The 15911-nt window shown below is 43.9% G+C and overlaps 1 protein-coding gene across 1 annotated transcript in view; it reads left to right on the forward strand.

The window, feature by feature from the left end:
- Positions 1 to 13425, forward strand: part of ITPRID1 (ITPR interacting domain containing 1) — a 77462-nt gene extending 64037 nt beyond the window's left edge. Inside the window, exons 9-14 of the mRNA XM_007090548.3 lie at positions 766 to 848; positions 1668 to 2954; positions 7574 to 7701; positions 8946 to 9057; positions 9530 to 9918; positions 13264 to 13425. Of these exons, the coding sequence (XP_007090610.2) occupies positions 766 to 848; positions 1668 to 2954; positions 7574 to 7701; positions 8946 to 9057; positions 9530 to 9835 (1916 nt within the window). The 3' untranslated portion in view covers positions 9836 to 9918; positions 13264 to 13425. The remainder of the gene's footprint in view (positions 1 to 765; positions 849 to 1667; positions 2955 to 7573; positions 7702 to 8945; positions 9058 to 9529; positions 9919 to 13263) is intronic.
- The last annotated feature ends 2486 nt before the right edge of the window (positions 13426 to 15911 follow it).

Here is a 15911-nt window from a genome sequence, read left to right on the forward strand (position 1 = left end):
GAAAGAAGATATACATGTCTTAGTCAGTTAGGGCTGCTATAACAGAATACCACACATTGAGTGGCTTATAAACAACAGAAATGGATTTCTCCCAGTTCTGGAGGCTAGAAGTTCAAGATCAAGGTGCTGGGCCATTTCAGTGCCTGGTGAAGAGCCACTTCCTGGTCCACAGATGGTCACCTTCGCACTGTGTTCCTGCATGGTGGAAGGGACAAGGGGGCTCTCCTCTTTGGGGTCTTTTTTATAAGGTACTAACTCTATTAATGAGACCTCGGCTCTCATTTCCTGATCACTTCCTGAAGGCCCCACCTCTTAATACCATCACCGTGGGGGTTAGGATTTCAACATATGACTTTTGGGGGCCATAATATTCAGTTCATTGCAAAATATATACACACAGATATATACATTTTGTTTTTTGTTTTATCAGCGTGGCATTTAAGATACACGCATTTCCTGCTGGATTTTCTTCCCCTTAGTCAAGACGCATCACAATCATTTGTTATTTAGTTTTAAGAGATGGTAGTTCTTTTTACTTTATTTCATGTTTTTACTCCTTGTATCAGGAAACCAGTGGCACAATTTTCCATGGGCCCTCTGACAATCGATAAAGTAAATCCTTGTAATTCCCTCCTTCATCTACATTTCTGCATTGGGCATTTATGAGGATCTACGGCATGTCGGGCACAGAGGGGGTTTGATCTCAGTCCTGTTGACAGCCTATTTCCCTTCACTTACTCCAGGCCTCTTTATTTCTTTCCACAGGTGCCACAGTGAACAGAGAAAACAGCTGCCAGTCTGACAGCAGCGGGTTCCTGGATGAACCACCAGAACCACTGCCCCTGCAGGTAGAAAGTCCCTGGAGGGCTGGAATAGGAGTAAAAAGAAAGATAAGTAGATTACACGCTGCCACATTTGGAAAAGAGCAACCAGCCCTTAGAAGATATGCACCCTAGGCACCCAAGGGACAGGGGACGATGAAGTCACAATAAACAAGGTGCCATAGGGACACCTGGGGGGCTCAGCCAGTTGAGCTCAGGTCATGATCTAGCAGTCCTTGAGTTCGAGCCCTGCCTCGGGCTCCTTGCTGACAGCTCCAAGCCTGCCTCAGATTCTGTGTCTCCCTCTCTCTCTACCCCTCCCCCACTCAACACTCTGTCTCTCTCAAAAATAAATAAACATTAAACAAATAAAAAAAAAAAGCAAGGTGCCATAAAGCTTAGCATTCCTTTCCTTTTTTTTTTTTCTTTTGACTTTGCTAAATAAGGAAGGTGAGCCTCCTAGAGAGAAGGTCCCAGTTAAAGTAGTAAACTAACATAAACCTGAATTTGTAACCCTGATCTCCTGACTCCTAAGTCAATGGTAATGATAAAGAAACGACACACACATTTTTTTTTCCCAAGAGACAGAGACAGAGTGCGCATGTGTGAGCTGAGGAGGGGCAGAGAGAGAGAGAGAAAGAGAGAAAATCTAAAGCAGGGTCTGCAGCGCGGAGTCAGAGGTGGGGCTCAAACCCATGAACCGTGAGATCATGACCTGAGCCAAGATGAAGAGTCAGATGCTTAACAGACTGAGCCACCCAGGTGCCCCAGTCGCACCCACTTCTTAAACCGAGTGCTTCCACCACCCTCCCGACCCATTTGCCTTTATCCTGGTTTCTCACACAGATGCCTTCCTTGCCAAGCAGCCAGAGTCCTGCTGAGGATGGATGTAGACAGCCGAGGGATCAGAGCCAGCATGCAGTCTCACCCCAGGGCTGCCAACCAGAGTCAGATGAGTCTGATTACAAGGGTACGGTGGGCACATCCTTTCCGTATCAAGGCTGGAGTCTCTTGGAAGAAAAGGCCTCGATACAAATGGCGGAGAAAGAGTCTCAGTTTGAGGATATGGAGGAGCCGCCACGGCCACTGACTCCAGATAGTGCCCTTCACAGGACCACCAGAGGGGGAGAGCGCTCGGGGAAAGGGAGCCACATGAGGCAGCCCCCACCCATGCCCCCAACTGAATGTGAGACTGTGGTGGGCACAGTCACCTCTACATGTGATTGTCCTCTGGGGTTTATGGCGACCCATATCGCAAAAATGAAGGATGGGTTGCTGAAGCCTGAGGGGCCTGGGGAAATACATGTGCAAAGCCACTGCTGCGAGTTCCAAAGATCACCTGGAATTGAACCTGCTCACAAGTTCCTCCATGTTGACTCTGAGGCCCCAACCGAAGAAGAAGGCAGTAAAACTTATTCTGACACCAACAGTATCTTACCGATGGGAGAAAGTCCACCACAGCACGTCCCCAAACCCAGTAACATCATGCCCTATACAGTTGACCTCATTCAAATATCCAAAAAGTCCATTCCCCACCAAGGCAAACTGGCTGGAGATACTCCCCAAGCAAAGCCAACATTTAGTGCTTTGGGTCAAATACCACCTAAGGCAGAACCTGAGATGGAAAACCTTCCTCCAAATGCTGACTCAAACACTGTGAGCTCCAAGGCTGTGACAGTCCAGATGTCCTCCAATCTGGCATCAGCTGCTCAGAATGCTGTGGCCCTGGGGACTGATTCTAAAGGAACAACTTTAGAATGCACTCTGTGTGACCCTGTCCCCACAACAGAACCAGGACTGGAGACAGAATCAAGACAGTGCAGTGATGTTTCCATTCAGACCTATATACGTGAGCCTAGGCCCTGGCATTGCTGTTCGGCCCCAAGTCTCACCAAATCTGCCTCTCTAGACACAGGCTTCCCTCGTATCTACCCAGCGGGCATCAGCCATGCCGTACCCACTCACTGCTGTGTCTGCTGTCATCACTGTTCGCACTGCCACTCAGAGAGGCAGAGCCCCAACCCTGTGCCCTCAGCCTGTAGGCACTGCCCATGCTTCCATAATCATCTGGAGGCCCAGTTCATGAAGACTTTGAACGTCCTTCAGGACACTACAGTGAGGGAGTTGTGTTCGGTAAGTATTCATCTCTGCAAAGACGGGAAGACAGATGGAGTGATACCACGTTGGGGATAATGTTCAGGCCTCCTGAATGCGGGCACTGAGGGCATGCCTTTCTATCTCAGATCATGAGTAGTATCTGTAAAGTGTTTTTTTTTTTAATTTTTTTTTTAACGTTTATTTATTTTTGAGACAGAGAGAGACAGAGCATGAACAGGGGAGGGGCAGAAAGAGAGGGAGACACAGAATCCGAAACAGGCTCCAGGCTCTGAGCGGTCAGCACAGAGCCTGATGCGGGGCTCGAACTCACGGACCGTGAGATCATGACCTGAGCCGAAGTCGGACGCTCAACCGACCGAGCCACCCAGGCGCCCCTCTGTAAAGTGTTTTATAGCTTACCATATATGCCCTCAAATTTCTTCTTATCTGATGCATCCAATCAATCACCTTCTGAAGTAAGGAGGCAAATTTCATTATTAATCCCCATTTACAGAGGGATCTAGAACAATAAAGTCATGTGTAAGGTTATAAACAGTAACGCATCTGTACTTATCTCCAATTCAGTCTGACTGAACAGTTCTCTGTCCTAAATTCACTTAGCTGAATAATCTAGCACAAGGTATGAACGCTCTCTGAGCCTGTTTTGTAAAATAGGGAGACTGTTCATGCCACCAACACAGGCTTGTTTTAGGTTAAGTGAGAGATTGCTTGTGAAGCACTCAGCACACTCAGGCACTCAAAACAGTGCCCAGCACACAGAAAGCCCTAGAAAATGCTAATTGTATGGCTGCTTCTGAGACATAGCATGGGGGGAAGCTCAGAGCCAGGTACAGGATAAGGACTGGCTCTGGAAGCCAGGCAGGAAGACACTGATTAGAACGAGGACCACCGATTAAGCCTGGGCCACCTCCACGGGTGAGTGACCCTCCATGCAGACAGAGCCCTCCTCATTTCTCTAGCTGGTGTTAACAGATGACCTTGGGCCCACGTAGACCCAGCTGTGTGGAGAGATCTGGCAACTGGAAATAGACCTTTCTCTTCACTTGACACTATGAGACATCAGCACTTCTGCAGAAAATACAGGGGTTTTGCATCTCATTATGCACAATGACCATCTTTAGACTTGTGTGTGGCTTTCAAATGAGTAGGCGTTTAAATGAGAGTGTCCATACAACCAGCTCATGTCTTCTAAAACCTTGTCTCACATTACCTTAGCCTGCTCTCCTCCTAGAATTCACAATTATCCAAAAAAAAAAAAAAAAAAAAAAAATGAGGGGGCGCCTGGGTGCCTCAGTCAGTTAAGAGTCCAACTTCAGCTCAGGTGATGATCTCACGGGTTCAAGCCCCATGTAGGGCTCTGTGCTGACAGCTGGGAGCCTGGAGCCTGCTTCAGATTCTGCGTCTCCCGCTCTCTCTGTCCCTCTCCCGCTCATACTCTGTCTCTTTCTCCTTCAAAAATAAACATTAAAAAAAAAATTTTGATGCTATTTTTACAACAACTTGATCTGACATTATACATCCTGAAACGCATGGCATGTCAGGTTTTATTAGATGATAGTGCATTTCTCCATATTTAGATTCAAGGAACCACAAACATACATTCAAAGAAAATAATCAACACACACGTGCATTATTATACTTACGTGCGGGTATACACACATGCACACACACACACTTGCAGAAAAGCAAGTAAAAATGGGGGAATGCATTCACCCATGAGAGGAGGCTACTTAAACTGAAGAACAAACTCAAGAATGAAGAGAAAAGCCATCTATGGTGGGTGAGTCTGGGTTTGTAAGGCCTGAAAAATATTCTGGAGAAAAATGTCTCTAAATCAGATGCTAAGTGCTAACTAGGACTACAAAAATTATTTATAAAAAAAATTATCTGGAAAATGGATCTTGAACCACATGAAGATTATAGGCAGGGATAGGTACTATCTCTTACCTGTCAATGGAAGTTCCAACTGCGCATTGAAAGTAAGTGCAATTTTAGATAAAAGACTCAGAAAAAATCCCCATCTCATCCCCTTACAGAGAAATATGTAACTGTGCAGAGACTCATTTGACTAATTGGCAGATTCCATTTTTGTTGTCCTGTGGGTCATCTAAAATACTGGTTTGTAGGCATGATTAATTCTTATATATGTGTGTGAATTCTTCATAATAATTTATTAATTTAAAAAAACTCTCCAGGAGAGAAAATGATATTATCTGAAAAAGATTTTTAGATATTAGAAAATGCTTCTATAATGTTTATTATTTAGATTTAAATAAAAAGGAAGCATACACAGAACGTAGAAGGTAATCGGAGCCAACTCAAAAGTGAAGTTTCAATGTTTTCTGGTGCTGTTGCTCTTACTATTGAAGTTAAAGTCTGTTTTAATGGGCTTGGGTCATCAAAGTAGACCTTCAATTAACCTTGGGTTACAACCCAACACTTATATTGGAAAAAAGAGTTCAAAACACTTCTTTTTTGTTTTCCTTGCCGAAATTTTTCCTTTTCTCTGAAACGACTTCTATACCTGTTCTAGAGCTGAAATGTAGCTTTAGTATTTCCAAATGACCAGAAGATGGCAGTGTTTCAGAATCTTCCGCATCACTCCCTTCTGAGGGACCAAATATGGCCATCAGTTATTCCTAAATCCCAGCCCTGCATGCCTTCCAATCACAAAGGGTTACCCTAAAATAACTAGATGAAGCATAATATTTAATGTCTCTAATGCTCAGCCTACTTGAGCGCCATATTTCCATGCCCCTGGCCTCACCATCCCTAGAACTTGTCAATTAGGACCATTCAAACAACTCACTCTTAAGAAACGAATAACTTCTCTCTGTGTCCAGCTACACTGTAGTTAATAATCCCTGCTATAACTCAGTTAGATCTTGAGAAGAGAATAAATGAATCAGGATACCTGCGCTTGAAATCTGCCCTTTTTTGACCTTGGACAAGTCAGTTTGCCATTCCGTTTCAGAACACTTCTCTATAATAAGAGCCCTCCGTGGCCTCTAAGATTTTTCTGGTTTTCAAGAGCCCTACTGAGGTCACCTTTCAAGCATGCTTGTCAACATCAATAACAGTTCAAAGACTCCTCTACCTGGTTCGAATGTACTCACACTGAAGCCAAAGTAATTTGAGAGTTTTGCCATGTAAAGTATGTTTTTCATGTAAAAATATTAGAGGACGGAATCAAAACTGAACTCTCAAAGCAAAATGATGAGGAATTTTCAGTAGAAAAACATCACTTGAAGGAAAGTATATCCATTATGACAATTTCAGTAAAAATAACCATGAGGCTGCCAGGATTTGACCATGGCGTTTTGGGGACAAGAGTAAGAAATCTGAGACTTCCTAAAAACAGGGCTAAGAGGAATTAACACAGTTGTAAGACCAGTCTCTGTGGAAGGAATAAGAGGAAGTTGAAAGAGGGCTGCCATAAAAATCAGCTTCTTTTAAAGAGCTTTCCAGGGGTGCCTGGGTGGCTGAGTCAGTTCAGCATCCGACTTCGGCTCAGGTCATGATCTCACCATTCGTGAGTTCAAGCCCCATATGGGCTCTGTACTGACAGCTCAGAGCCTGAAGCCTGCTTCAGATTCTGTATCTCCTCTCTCTGCCTGCCCCCCATCCTCATGCTCTGTCTCTCTTGGTATCTCAAAAATAAATAAACATTAAAAAAAAATTAAAGAGCTTTCCAGAAGCTCTACCAGGCCTGGGAGAGAGAGCATTACAGCCTAAAAAGCATTAATGTCACTTAAAGTCAGATGGATGGAGATGCTGGGGTTCTGGATCATGCATCTATTCAAAGCATGATCCAACCTGGGCTGGAAAACTAGGCGGGTAACTAGTAAAAATTCAGCAAATCGTGAGGTTCCTGACAAATGGACTGGGCTTCGGGGCTGCGGGAAGATACATAAATTAGGAAACCAAGGCAGAAGCACAGTCATGCAGAGAAAGTACGATTTAAGGAACGATTCACATCAGGAGCAATAAGGAGCAGGATAGGGAGAATAGACAGAGTTCAATTCTAGATTCATTTCATGAAGAGAGTGGGATGCCTCATCTATGTCTGCCTTACTCCAGATGAGCTTGTTAGCTACATGGAGCTGATCCTGCAGATTTCACCACCAGGGATTGTGGTTAAGCAGGGCTAAGACTAATAAAAAAATATTCTAAGCAGACTCTCTCTAATCAAACACATACCATCCAGACAGATGTGTTCAATGTTATTGAGATTCAGAGTGAGGCAGTATTCAGCACCCAAATTAAACAAGATTTAACAAGACTCAACTTTTCTAAGCACAAGCCCTCGCTCTGGGCGTTTGTCTACTGCTCTCCCTTATCTACATCCTCGCACCCCCACATCACCTAGTCCTCCAGACAGCCTTTCTGTCTCTGGGACATGATGCCACCAAGGGCCGTCCTATAACAGCTGCTCTTCTGTCCCAGACCAGTATTGCCTCCACTAGCCTGGAGAAGCCAAAGGCTGGCCTTTCCCTCTTTTCTCCCCCACACATTAGCAATAGGGCTCCACTGCAGACCAGGGAGCCCAGGTGGGAAGGCAGGCTCGGCCATGGTGAGCTCTTGCAGTGAATCAGGAAGGACTCCCTTCTCAGCTCTTTTCTAATTGTTCTCAGTGCACAGTCCAGGAGATGGAAGCCATGAAGACGGTGTGCCAGTGTTTCCGGGAGCATTTAGAGGAAATTGAACGGCACCTTACGGGACAGCAGGCACTCTTTTACAGGGACATGTCAGAGGAGGAAAGGTAATTATTGAAGAGAGTCATAAAAGTAAGTAGCAGCCCACACACCTGGAGCAAGGAAAGGTAATCAGGGCAGGACAGATGAGCACCAGGGAGCAGGATTAATGAGAAATGAGTCCTTTTCCTTTGCTTTCCTGTTCTTGTCCTTTGCTTTCTCAGTGGGAGTCAGTGAGAGCTATTTGCTAGATAGCAACACTTACTCTTTAAGGCCAAGGCTATTTGAAGTCAGAGGATGGGCAGTCAGCTGGGAAGAGGGGTGGCCAGCAGGATATCTTCAATTGATGTCAATGGGACTTATGCAAATGTAAATGTTGAAAATCTGCATTATTTTCACATAGATTAAAAGCATATATCCCAAAAGTAGATTAGCCATTGCCTGGTCCTGAAGGGTGGGAATAGGGTTCAACTGTTAAGGGGCACAGCTTTTATGGGGCAGATGGAAGCATTCCTAAACTGCCTGGTGGTGAGAGATATCACTTGGCAACTTTACTAAAAATCATTGTAGTATACTGTTAAAATAGGTAAATTTTGTGGGATGCAAATTATTCTGCAATAGAGTTGTTTAAAAAAGAAAGGAAACCTGGGGCGCCTGGGTGGCTCAGTCGGTTGAGCATCCGACTTCAGCTCAGGTCATGATCCCATGGTTTGCGGGTTCGAGCCCCGCGTTGGGCTCTGCGCTGACAGCTCAGAGCCTGGAGCCTGCTTCTGGTCCTGTGTCTCTCTCTTTCTCTGCCCCTCCCCTGCTCAAACTCTGTCTCTCAAAAATAAATAAATTAAAAAAAAAAAAAAAACATTTTAAAAGAAAGAAAACCTGCCCTGGTAATATACCTATGTCTGCAACTGATACAAATAAAGAAGGTGACATTCCCTTTTAAGAAATGCCAGAGGAGTGAGGCACCTGGGTGACTAGTCGGTTAAGCTTCGGACTCTCGGTTTCAACTCAGGTCATGATCTCATGGTTTGTGGGTTTGAGACCTGCCTTGGGCTCCACGCCGACCTTGCGGAGCCTGCTTGGGATTCTTCTCTCTCTCTCTCTCTCTCTCTCTCTCTCTCTCTCTCTCTCAAAATAAATAAACTGAAAAGAAAAGAAAAGAAAAGGAAAGGAAAGGAAAGGAAAAAGAAAAGAGGAGAAGAGAAAAGAAGAGAAGAGAAATGTCAGAGGAGTGACCTCCACCTTGAGAGGGACGATGGAGGACTGCGCTTGGAGGTGATGTGAAATTTGGTGATTTTCTATTCTTTCCGTGCAGGGAAGAGGCAGAGCAACTGCAGACTCTACGCCAGGCCCTGCGGCAGCAGGTGGAGGAGCTGGAGTTTCAGTTAGGAGACCGGGCTCGGCAAATCAAAGACGAGATTCCATTGGTACGAGGCAGTGGGGTGTGAAGATTGATCACATCCTGCCCACCATAGGAGGGATGCGTTAAATCAAAACCTGATTGCACATTCATTTCAGATGCTAGGGTTATGTGCCAATGCCTCTATTTTAAATATAAAGAAACTGAAGCCCAGAAAAGTGCATCACTTAGCTCAAGGCCACGTGGCTGCCTAGCTGATGGCAGTGCAGGATTAGAACTCAGGTCATCTAATTCCTATGCCAATCTTTCCTCCTGCCTTGTAAATAAGAGATAAATATTATTAGCCATTTCCCCAAAGAGAAAAAGAAACACAACTTTTGAGCTAGTGTGGCTTAGTCACTTCCAGAAGCTCCTGCTAGCTCACAGAGCCCACTCTAGAGAATTCCCTGCCCATGAGTACCTTTCCCACAAGTCTGGCTTAGTTATTTGGCACAAATATGGTAAATTGTCCTCTCTTTCTTTTCTTATTTTCCTTGTAGCAGTTTGAGCTTCTCACAGAGGAACAATGGAAACACTATACAAATCTGCATCACTGTAACTGGACAGAAGAAAACGATGGCCAGACTTCGTGTGCTAAAATCCACTCAGCCATGGCCTCCCAGGTTGCCTTTCTTCTGGATGAATACCAGCAGGTTCCCGGCTCAAGCGTGACCCATACAGCTGCCTGTTCCCCACCCACCTGGAAGAGCAACACCAGGATGACTCCTCCAGCTCAGGCTGAGTCAGGTCCAGTCCCTTTGTCAAATTGTCCTATTGGAGAAAAGGATACAAATGACTTCCTCTAGATCAGAGCCGTTTTGATGACCTTCCTGCAAAACATAAGAGCACATTCTCACCAGACAAGGAACTCTAAATTTCCCCCCAAAAGGTGTCTATCAATTCTTCTTCAGCTATTTTTGAAAACATTCTACTCTGGGGGGCAGGTGGGGGGCTCAGTCGGTTAAGTGTCTGACTTTGGCTCAGGTCATGATCTTGGGGTTCATGAGTTTTAGCCCAGCGTCGGTCTCTGTGCCGACAGCTCAGAGCCTGGAGCCTCCTTTGGATTCTGTCTGTCTGTCTGTCTCTCTCTCTCGCTCTCTCTCTGCCCCTCCCCTGCTCATTCTCTGTCTTTCTCTCAAAAAAGAATGAACATTAAAAAAAAATTTTTTTTTTTAAATATTCTACTCTGGGGATGACTGGGTAGCTCAGTCAGTTAGGCCTCTGACTCTTGATCTCAGCTCAGGTCTTGATCTCAGGGTCATGAGTTCAAGCCCCGTATTGGGGCATGAAGCCTACTTAAATATACATATATTCTACTGTTGTTGAACCCAGGAGAAACTCAATATTTCAATATTCATTCAATACAGAATTAATGAGCACCTACTGTGTTCCTGGCACAGGGAATATGTATCTTGGTAGCCAAGATGTTAGACAAAGAGAGAAAATAACAACAAACGAGTAAGATAATTTCAATATTGACAAATGCCATTGGAGAGGATAGTGTGGGAACAACGTAGGGGGTGGTGTGGAAGAAAAGCATATGGCACTCCTGAGGGTGACAAGGAAGACCTTGCTGACAGGAGGCTATTTGACTAAGACCCAAAGAGTGAGGAAGAGGAAGCCATGTGAAATTCTGGGGAAAGAACCTTTAAAGCAGAAGGAATGGGAACCTTAACGGCCCTGAGACAAAAACAGCTGGAGTCGCTGAGCACATGAGTGATGGGAGCACGGAGGGAGACGAAGTCCACGGGACCCATTGTGCACCAGAGTCTGAGAGCAGATCCTTCTTCCATGTGGAAGCCATTACAGGTTTTAAACAGGATTGTCATATAGTCAGGGTTACATCTAAAAATCACGCGGACTGCCTGTGGAGAACACACCGCCGGGGACTTGCAGCTGGGCAGCACTTCCGGTCATGACACCATTGGTATAATCCCTGAGGTGAGAAAGTGTCAAGCTGCTTGCGTGCAGCCGGAGAGGTGTGTGAGGCCGCCATCCCAGGGAAATGCAGGATGCATTGGCAGGCTTGAAGTACTGAAGGAATGCTAAGGAACAGGGAATAATCGAGGAATGGAATCGTCAGAAAAACCTCATGGAAAAAGTAACCCCTTGAGAGAAGTTATAATTTGTATAAGATGGGCAAGTGGAGGTCACTTCCTAGCACAGAAACTAGGAGGCTAATTCTTTTGAGACCCCCCACTACCAGAATGGGTCGCCTAGCCCTTCTCATGCTTCATCCTCCTTGCTTTTCAGAAACCGTTGGCTTCAGTAGACCTCTCCTACCCTCTGGACCATCCCGCAGTCTCTTCTTTTTCTCTCTCCACACCCACTTCCCCAATATACACACTCAGTCTACAAGCATCTTTAGCTCCAGTTCCTGCCCTCTCTGGAATTCCTATCCAGCACTTTCTACTCTCTGTCAGATAGTTTCACCCGGAAGACCTGCCTGTATGTCTCACTCAGCATCTAACACTTATCCTGTTATTTCCCGAATCAGTTCATCTTCCTGATACTCTCTGTTGATGGCATTACTGTTCTCCTTGACATGCAGACTCAGAACCACAAATTCATGTTGTCGCCTCATCCTCCTTCACTCTCTTCCCCCAGAATCAATGAACACATCACTGCTGAGTTTACTGCCGTAATGCCATTCCCACAAGCCCCTTCAGAACCTGTTACCCAGTGAAGACCCAACAGAGGGGCCTCCTAACTGCCTCTAGCTTCCTTCCCTCTGAGCTATACTGGCCTCTGCCAAATTGGTCTCCCTCATGCATCGCTTGGGTCAAATTACACTGGCCCAGCAAGAACTTTTAGGATATCCTAGAGACTTAGAGAGAAGTCACAAGATCATACTTCCCAGAGCAGTCTTGCACCAAAAAAACTCTGTGTCTTGCCATTATTATGCCCCTCTCTGTATCTCCCGTTGCCTCATTTCCCTTTAGTACATCCCTGTTTTGGCTCCTACATGATGGTTCAGCTTCCAGCCCCAACTTGGCTCCTGTTATATTGCATATATATCCCCCTAAATTGTCTTTTTCTAAAATTTTTAAGCTTTTTCCTCTTTGTCTGGGTCAGACTCCAGGCTCCCTGGTTTATCTTTATTTCTCCAATGTAGGCTTTGGAAAGTTTGCTGTGGTTTCTGCCTGGATAATCAGCCAGATGACTTCAGATATGATGGAGGAGGAAAAGGAGACCTGTTGCCTTCAGATGAAGGGTAGCATATGGAAACCCCAAGGATCGCTAAACATCTCATGGCATTTCCTTACTTAGTCTCCTAACTTTCCAACAAAGAGCACAAACAGGGAACCAGGATGTGGAGAGGCTGCCCATCTCTCCAGAACCATGACTGTCTTCAGCCCCCGATGACCTGATTGCCAATGCTATATCTTCCATAGCTCATGCCCTTCCTCTCATAGACATGAGACCTCTGGAAACCCAGGCCACCTGGGGATCTGTGGATTACTGCTGGTGTCCACAGTGGTTCTCCATCTTGAATACCCTTTAAACTCACTGGGGAGCTTTAAAAAATACTGACATTGAAGCCCCACCCCAGATCAATTAAATAAGAATTCCCAGGGATGGGATCCAGGTATCTACAAATTTTTAAGGTTCTTCAGATGATTCTGATTTGCAGTTAAAACTGAGAATTGTTGTTCTAGACAGGCTACCTTACAATTCAATCTTTCCCTGCTGTTTTCTAAGGACTATTTGATTTCCCCTTTTCCTTTCTATACCACCCCTCTCAGCTAAAGAAGTCTTTCACAATCCATTTGGTTGCAACAGTCACTAAATAACAAAATTAGGAGAGAAAAGAAAGAAAAAATGACATGTGGACTTTATTTCTGTTTTTACAGCATTGACTTCTACCTTGCTCATCAGTTTCATCTTTATTTATAGAGAAGCAGTAAACAGATGACTTTGTTCTGTTTTCCTTCCTTTCCCAAAAGTCTTATTCCAAATGTGATGAAACAGATTAAATATACATATTTGATTAGGTAGGTCAGGGTAAGGATTGTTTGTTTCCTCCATCGAACACCTTCATTCTCTTGCAGGAAACGTCTGTATAAAGTAGCCAATTACAAAAATTATGGAAATTTCTTTTCAATGTATACAGTTGTTCCACCCAGAGGATACAACACAAACATTCTAGGAAGGTGAGCAATTAGGCAATTTTCCTTTACAATGTAAACATTAAAAGTAAATGCAAGGCTGAGTGTTTGAATATTATTTATAGCACCCGAAGATACGAAGAAAGTCTCTCAAGGATAGAATCCACAACAAGCGCTCAGGTAACTCAAAAACTCTGACCTTATGATGTCACCTGTCTTTCGTTCTTCCACCTTCTCCATAAATAAACTTCGAAAATTCATGTGTATAAGTACCGTGCGCTAACTGAATGCACCACTGGAGCACTGGCTGTTGTATGGAAACCAATTTGACAATAAATTTCATATTTAAAAAAATAAATAAATGTTAAAAACAACAAACAAATTCATGTGCATATCATGGTATTTATAGCTGCTACAGTGCATCACTCTGGTATCAATTTGCTCAACTTAATATATCATAAAACATTGTGGGTATGGACAGGATGTCAAGGTGTTTTCTGGAGTTACCCAGCAAAGAAAATGCCTTCCACCTCGAATCTTCGGGCATACCTTGCTGGCCTATGTCTTTATTTCAGTGTGATACACAATGTCCCCTGCCAAGCACTTACATTACAATCTCTTGTTCTCAAAAGTGGGTTCACAGCAAAACTGCTCATTAGGCTTGGAAAACATTTTTTTTTTCCTGAGAACCTAGCTTAAAGCTAAATAAGATTCCACTTTGGAGTCCAGATGTATTTTAACAAATTTCAGACATGCTTTTGTCTTGAGTTGATTCCACAGAAAACAGATGGAAATTAAGATTTGGTGGTTATTAGCTGATATGATCAAAGCGGATAAAATGGACTGACCATGCAGGACGCCATTTGTTTATATAAAACTAGGAGTCTTTTGCATGTGACAAACTTTATCTCGTTTGAGTCTCACAGTGCTGAGGGGAGTATTCCCCATTTGAACAGTGAGGGAGTGAAGATATGGAGAGATGGACCTACACACTGAGTCTTCTGCTTTATCATTAATAGACAATGGCATGCTGGAGTTAGGGACTCAAGCTCTGGAGTTACATCCAGGGTTTGAAGCTTAAATCCGACTCGACTACTTATCTCTGTGTTGGGTAAACTACTGTAACCCCCTAAGCCGCAGTATCACCATCTATAAATTACCAGAATTAATGCATACATTAATGCCCTTTAGAACAAGCCTGGAACATGGTTCAGTATGCTTCCATACTGAGTCTGGCTCGGTATGATTAGGATCCTGTTGATAATAATGAGAATAGAAGCAACTTTTTAATATCTACTCCATGCAAGGTACTGGGCTAGATATTGTGTGTGTATTTTCACTCATCTTTACAACAATCCTGAAAGAGGAGAATGAACACAAGCTCACACACACACACACACACACACACACACACACACATACTCAAGAAGGTTGTAAATTGTCTAAGTTCCGGCAACTGGTAAGAGATTGAGTTGACTCTCTGATTCCCTGCTTTGCCAGTGATTCCCCTTTGTGGCTCTGCCAAGGCTTGGGGCTTATGTGGAGCTCACTGATGGATCCAAATCAGCCAGAGTAGCCCTGCTTTTGACTACATTTCATATTGGGCTTTAATAGAGATTTTCCTTTAAAAAAAAATCTCGTTTCTACAGAAAAATTTGAAAAGTGCTGTACTATGCTAATCACACATGACTCATACGTTCAGATACAGGTTCTGAGTTGCTTTCATACAAGGAAATGACTGCCACCACACAGGAACCCTCAAGAACCTACCATCCAAAAACTCTTAGCTTACTGCCACTTGCCCCACTGCCAGGAATAAGGGCAACAGGTCCTTTGCAGTCTCTGAATGATTTTCTGGGGAGTCTTTTTGTTCTATCATCAAGTCCCGAGATCCTGAATTCTCTTTCTTTGAATGTTGACTGTATTCAAGTTGACTATATTCAGGAAAACCCAGATCACATATTTAAAAAACAGAGGAGATCGTTGCAAAAATATTTATAGGAAGTTAAAAACATAGCAAACTCTTGCAGCACCTGGGTGACTCAGTTGGCTAAGTGTCCGACTTCGGCTCAGGTCATGATCTCAAGGTTCGTGGGTTCAAGCCCCACGTCAGGCTCTGTGCTGACAGCTCAGAGCCTGGACTCTGCTTCAGATTCTGTGTCTCCCTCTCTCTCTGACCCTCCCCTGCTTGCTCGCTCTCTCTTTCTCAGAAATAAATAAACATTAAGAAAAAAATTTTAAGAAACATAGCACACGCTTTTTAATTTTGAAACCCAAGTCAGGGTTGGAGTCATTTCATTTCATTTCATTGGCAAAAAAGGAAAAGGTCAAACCATACTACCAGATTATTTTCAAATTTAGAAATTGGCAAGAAAACAATTTAACCTCTTCTATATCAAAGGACAGGAGTTGCTTCCCTGTATTAACTTCATTCTATCCAGATTCTATTTCTGTATTCAAGGCCAAAGCTTTGAACAGAGAAGACTGGCTTGAGAAACAATATTGGTAACTCAAGTCACATATTTTCCTTGGTTTTGTTATGCATGAGTGAAGACCCAGGTTGCAAGGTAGAGACAAAAAAGATAAAACCTTGAAGATTGCTTCAAACCACAGCATATGCATAGGCTATGTAGTTTTGTCTAGGAAAGTACTTTTTTTTTGGTCCACAGATAAACATTTCCCACAAAAGTATCCCATTAGATTTCATTTAACAGATTTTCCCTTATATGTGGATTTTTGTCCACAGGACCAGAGTTATTTTGTCTTCAAAAGG

Source organism: Panthera tigris, chromosome A2 (assembly GCF_018350195.1).
Source record: "Panthera tigris isolate Pti1 chromosome A2, P.tigris_Pti1_mat1.1, whole genome shotgun sequence".
Lineage (NCBI taxonomy): Eukaryota > Metazoa > Chordata > Mammalia > Carnivora > Felidae > Panthera > Panthera tigris.